Source organism: Apteryx rowi, unplaced genomic scaffold (genome assembly GCF_003343035.1).
Source record: "Apteryx rowi isolate R43461 unplaced genomic scaffold, aptRow1 scaffold_259, whole genome shotgun sequence".
In the NCBI taxonomy this organism is placed as follows: domain Eukaryota; kingdom Metazoa; phylum Chordata; class Aves; order Apterygiformes; family Apterygidae; genus Apteryx; species Apteryx rowi.
Window position 1 is genome coordinate 350,807 of NW_020448963.1, and position 6,000 is coordinate 356,806.

At 42.3% G+C, this 6,000-nt stretch overlaps 1 protein-coding gene across 4 annotated transcripts in view; it reads left to right on the forward strand.

Annotated features, from left to right (window-relative positions):
• Nucleotides 1–5,706, forward strand: part of CDC42 (cell division cycle 42) — a 30,697-nt gene extending 24,991 nt beyond the window's left edge. For all 4 annotated transcript variants that reach the window (XM_026067377.1, XM_026067376.1, XM_026067378.1 and 1 more), the window contains one exon: nucleotides 3,744–5,706. In XM_026067377.1, coding sequence (XP_025923162.1) covers nucleotides 3,744–3,833 — 90 coding nt within the window. In that variant the 3' untranslated portion in view covers nucleotides 3,834–5,706. The remainder of the gene's footprint in view (nucleotides 1–3,743) is intronic.
• The last annotated feature ends 294 nt before the right edge of the window (nucleotides 5,707–6,000 follow it).

Genomic DNA, 6,000 nt, shown 5'->3' on the forward strand with positions numbered 1-6,000 from the left:
TCCCCCCCTCCATCCATCAGGTTGTGGAATAATTTTTTTTTTTTTCTGTGATGAAGGTAGGGAATTTCAATGCCTTCCTTAAACTTTTCTCTACAAAATAGTACCCAAGTACAGCTGTAAAAAGTGGATAATACTTCTCCCTTAGGAAAGGGTGATTGACAAGCAGCTTGCAACTACAATGGCTGACTGTTGCTGCTTGCATTTGCTGGTCGAATCTCTGCGCAGACTTTCTGAAGCTCAAGGCTGGTACCTAACACAAGGGAACACTTTGAATTCRGTTCCTTTCCTTTTCCCAATGTTTGACTTGAGCGTAGTTGACAGTTTTGACACAGCCAGAATCATAAGTATCTTAAACTTCTCATGAAAGGGGGGTGGAAAAAGGGATCCTGAGCTAAACTGGCTCCCCATTGTAGTCCAGGGATATTCTGGTTTAAAGTAATATGGCTGTGGCTCGTTTGCCAGGGATGTCAAGTAAAGCTTYCATAATGCACTTACTCCTGTATCATTCAGGCTTGTGACTCCGGTTTCACTTTCGCAACAGTTTTGTCCCTGTCCTGTTTTGTTGGCCCTTMTCCCAATTTTTTTCTAGATCCTTCAAAACAAATCCTAAATTCTGCTCTCTAAAACAAACAAATCTCTTCTTTGCAATAGGAAAACAAAGGAGGAGTCCATGAGTAGCAGAATTAAAACCTGGTTTCTTGACTCTTGCCCTGCATGGGTTTTTAATCTGTCTAGCGGTGTATAATTGAGTTTATGCTACAGCCCTATTCTCACAGAGAAAGAAAACCTAATTAGTGCTCAGGCTTCTTATAGGCACTTTTTTGAAGTCTCTAGCTCTTTTGTCAGACTTGGTTGCAACTCATTAAAAAAACAACAACAACAAAAAAAACCCACACTACTGGGGATGTACAGAATAATTGCACATGATAATTTCCTTAAACAGCTTTTAGGCTTTCAAGTATAATCTTGCATATAACATGTTGGACTTAAATGCTTCTAGATGAAACTGTCTTAGAGATCTCCCATCTATGTGCTTCAGTAAAACAAGATTAAAGACTTTCTAAAAGGGATATATCCAGTCAAACCAGTGAGGGAGAAATGTATTTCATTTGAATGATTAAATTACTTCCTGTAAATAATTGCAGCCTTTACGAAATTAAGATTTTTTTTTTCAACTTTGCTGTTTTTCTTTGACTGATGTAAAGCAGTTCTGAACTTAGGAAGGTTGCGCTCAGGACAGTAGATTTAGGCGAGTCCAGTTAGCACAAACTGCGCCAGGTTTCACTTCTGGTGTTCACGTGTAACTTGGCAGAATTGTGTGGGAGCGGTAACGTATTGCAGTGTTCCTGTTTTGCTTATAGCAAATGCAATGCATGCTTTGTGCTCTGGTGTAACCCCTGCAGACTTCTTAAAGCTCTGTGACTGCTTGTCTGGTGTTGGATCTCGGTTATTCCAATTCTAACACCGTTTCTGTCTTCCTGTAACTTGAGTGGTTATACTTACTTTGGTAACTAAACTGAATAACTGAAACGCGCCATTTCCATAGCTGGCTGTCACTGTCAAAGTAGCAGCGCTGGTAAGGTGTTGCATCACTCTTTAAATGGCTGATAGCTAATGTCTGAAGATGACGATGGCTTACCAGACAGGTACTGCTTCAATGCCAGATCGTACTTTCCCAGCCATCTGGAGATCTTCAGTTATTCAGGGGCTGAATTCACACAGAGTAGTTGTTTATAGCCTTCAGTCTGAACGATGCGCCCTTGTGTTAGCTGGGAGCAAGAAGTCGCGCTGACACACTTGCTTATCCACAGGGGGTGACTGGAAGAGGTGGTGTGCATACCTGAGCTTTTGGAAACCCGTGGAGGGGCAAATGTTCTCCAAACTCGCTAAGARTATATTCAGCAGTTAAGCGGAAACCAAAAATTTCCCTCCTCTCTCCCCCACCTCGTTGCTCTTGCCAAGTGCTGCTCTCTTTGTGCCTCTGCCCTTTTGGGCGTTCATTTTGTCTAACTCGGTGGCCTGTCACGTGTTCTGTCTGTYTCTAACTTTGACTTCTGGGTCATCTAAATGAGATTTCCTCCCGAGATCTACTTTGTTTTTGCAAAGTAAATCTGTTTACTGCCTCTGTGAATTCAGCCTGGTCGATCCTGAATGCTCTTTGTATCTGCTTGTTTTTCTCTAATCCTCTAACCTGGCTGCTGTTTTTTCTCCTCCCCTCTGTCTTGTAGAGAGGTCTGAAGAATGTGTTTGATGAGGCTATCCTAGCTGCCCTCGAGCCTCCGGAAACTCAGCCCAAAAGGAAGTGCTGTATATTCTAAACTTTCTCCTTCCCCTCTTGCTGCTGCTTCCTCTGTCCCACTACTGTAGAAATCTGGTTAAAAAGGAATAAAACCACCTTGATTGAAAGCTGATGTGTCTGCTTACCATCTTAGAGCAACCTCTGTATTAGCTTTTGGACTGAAAACAGTACTTAAGTTCTTTAGTAAAACATTATGACCGTGGAACATGAACTGGACTCGCTTAACTCTCTGCTGCTTGGGTTGCCAGATGTGGGTAGCTTTATAATTTAGGCTGTTGGGGGAAAGGACCTGGTTATAGCACTATTTAAAAGAAACAATGAAAGAATAAGAAACGATGTTTGATCTTCTTGAATCCAGCTGGAAGAAACAATGCGTTTTTTTCCAGTTTCTACTTGTGACTCTTGTTAACTGTATTTGCATGACAAAAGTACATGAAACGGTGATCTGCAAGTTATGCTGTAATGTGAAGGATTTTCTGGTTCTCCTTTGTGCAGTGAGATTCTTTCTGTTGCTATTGCTTTGGCTGTCTGTGCTGTAGTGGAGTATTTGTCAGTCCTTGGGGGAAGGAAATATCAATGTACTTGCTACTGCTTTATGAATTGTTAAAATCCTTGCTTTCACTAACATGGTAGATCTCTTCATTTCAATAATAGATCCTTAAAGCCTGTTACTGTAAGATGTAAAGCTGCTTCTTACTCTCATGCTTCTGATTTTTATTGTTTCAAGGAGAAAACGTCAATTGTAGTTATCTTTAAATTTTGAAATTAAAAATTGCAGTTGTTTGTATAAATGACTGATGAAGCTTTATTCCGATTTGCTCTTCCTGGCTTCAATTTAACATTTATACAATGTACAGCACCCACTTTGTACTTCTCCCATCTTGAGTTCTTTGATGCCATGCATAGCTTCTGAGCTCTACCTGGCTGCTTCTAACCACCGGGAATGCGGGGCTGGAAGCCTGATCGGAGCGTACCGGACTGTGAATTACCRTTGCATGCTTGCCTTGTGTCTTCCTCTGCCTAGGCACACGGGTGTCTGCCCTGCTGCGCCCCGTGTGCTCCAGATCCAGCTGTTTCATTCGAATGCAGTACTCTCTGCTTTGTCATTAGCATGTGAAACGTGTTACTAGCCAAGTAATCATAAAAATTGCCTTGAGGAAATGACTTCAGTACGTGTGTTTTTGCTTCTTGTGGAGTATATTGGCCTGTTCTCAAAGACTGCATTCCTGTTCAGAAAATCAGATGCTCTGCTAAGGAACTGCTAACCACTGCGACACAGCTTGGACGGAGCCTGGTTGAGCAAAAAAAACACTCTCTGGGAATTCTAGATGGCAAACCTCGATCCGTCAGTAGAGGGGTTTGTCTGCCACTTGGCTTTTTATGGTTTTGTTTGTATCAAAACTCAAAAATGAGACTGCCCCTTTCTCTCTTTGCCCCTTTTCAGAAAGGCCTAAAGAATGTATTTGACGAGGCGATATTGGCTGCCCTGGAGCCTCCGGAGCCGAAGAAGACTCGCAGGTGTGTGCTGCTATGAACGTCCCTCCACAGCCCCTTCTGCAAAGCTGGTGTTTGATGTCATACTAAAAGCAATGTTTAAATCAAACTAAAGATACAAATTTTAAAATTTGTTTTTGCAATAATGACAAATGCCCTGCACTCCCATCTCCCCCACACGATCCCTGTGTGAGATGAGAATGTTAGTGTTTATTCCCCAGTGCCCTTTCAATTCAGTTAAAGACTAGTTAATTTTGAATAATTATGTATTATCAGAAAACACTGATCAGTACTAGTTTTTTTTATTTTGTTTACTGTTTCTAATTTTTGTTTAAAATCCAGGCATGCTTGTGATGACTCTTTCTGTAACAGACTAATTCTGGGCTGTTTTACGGAAGCCTTGTCCCTTATGCCAATCTGGCAAGACTTGGTTCTAGTTTCAAGAACTTCTGGGGCTGTTCTGCAGCCAGCCAGCAGCCTGGGTGTGAGCATACTTCAGTACTAAAAGACAAATTCGGGAAACTAGGCTGTCCCAACCTGGTGCTCCTCTAAGGAGGAGTGTGGAAGAAGTATCTGCATCTCCTCTGAAGTTGCCTTGTATCTCTTCCCCTGGCTTTCCACTGTGCAGGTCATAAATTTCTACCCGTTCCTCTAAGTTATGAAGTTTTAAGAACAGGAGAATCCTTTTCTCTGGATGCACCATCAGACTTGAAAGTAGCTTGCCAGTCTTTCCCTTAACCTTGACATCAAAAGCTTCTGTCACATTATGAAGAAATAACTGCACCTTTTTAAGCGTGCCCAACTGATTCAGTTGGCTTTTAACAAATCCATCTTCTGCCAATCCTTAATTGTTAGGGAAATGCTTACAATTACCAGCATATACACTGTTGTTCGAACACTTTGAAAGGACCTGGTGTATATTAAAATGGGTTTTGGAGCTGTGGCTGTGGTGCATCTCTTACTGGATGGTTAGGCATCCTTCAGGGAGGGGTGGAAAGATAGACCTGTGCCAGTGGAAAGGAACTGCAGGGAGGGATTTCTAGTGTTTAGCGTGGCACCGTATAGGGACCAGTTAAAGGAATCCCCCTTTTCTGCATTGTGCTTGCAAGTAACCTTGGAACCTGTGAGATGGGCTCCAGCCCAATCAGGATTGTGTGCAAGATCTTTGCTTAGACTGCAGTGTTCGTAGGGATTTTACCAAAACTGTATTTTGGCTTGCAAATTCAAATTTTTTAAGACTTAGGGAATCTTCTCCATTTTCCCAAATTTCTAATTCTTGTAGACTCATTAGTGTTGAACCAGTGCTTTTCACGTCAAAGTTCTTTGTATATGCATTCTTTTCAGATGTATTAAACATAAAATATCTTCACAAGCCTGCCTGAGGGTAGTTATTTCCCTTACCTTTCTCTTGAGTTTGAAGGACTTGTAAATACGGCTTTTATACCTTGTGAGTGCCCCCCCCCCCCAAGTCATTTTTGGTCTCTTCTTAATGCCTAATCCCAACGCTTCGTGTCTTCCCTCATCTCTGCTGATGGCCTCAGCTCTGTCAAGATTGCTCTGATCTTTGACACAGAATCACTGCTGTCATACCAGACCCCAAAAAGAGGGATGTGATGATCCTCAAACACGCTAGAAGGGAATACMCGTTATTGTGCATGTTCGAAGTAGGCTCTTGGGGTCATCGGGCTCTTGCACCTCTTCCGTCTGGAAGCTAGTCTTTGCGGAAGTTTTCTGTTGCTCTCTGTTCATGGGCAGATAGCAAAAAAGCAAGAGGGGCAAATGACACCGTGCTTCTCCCTCCCCAAAATGTGCAGGGTTTATTATGCCTTTTTTGGTCTATTCTCCAAAGGATCGGTGAAGTCTTGCGCTGTTGATGCGTAATTTGTATTAACCATTAAAACACACTTCAAAGAGCTTTGTTAAAGGTCATTTTTTTTAAGAAGCTGTCTTGGTGCTGCAATCCAAAAGCTCAACGTAAAATGCGTGCTTTTTGCTTTTCTTAGCGACAGTCGAGCGTTGATGGCTGCTACGTACGCTTGCAGCAGACACAAATGGGCTACTGCATCTCCTGTTTGCCAAACTGAATTCATGTGTCTAAACCCAGCAGCAAGACTGGTGACTGAGGATTGTCTGCCTAAAATCAGACAGAAAATTGCCTCCAAAAAGGACAGAGAATGCCTTAGGACTCTTTCTTTGCATAGCAGGTT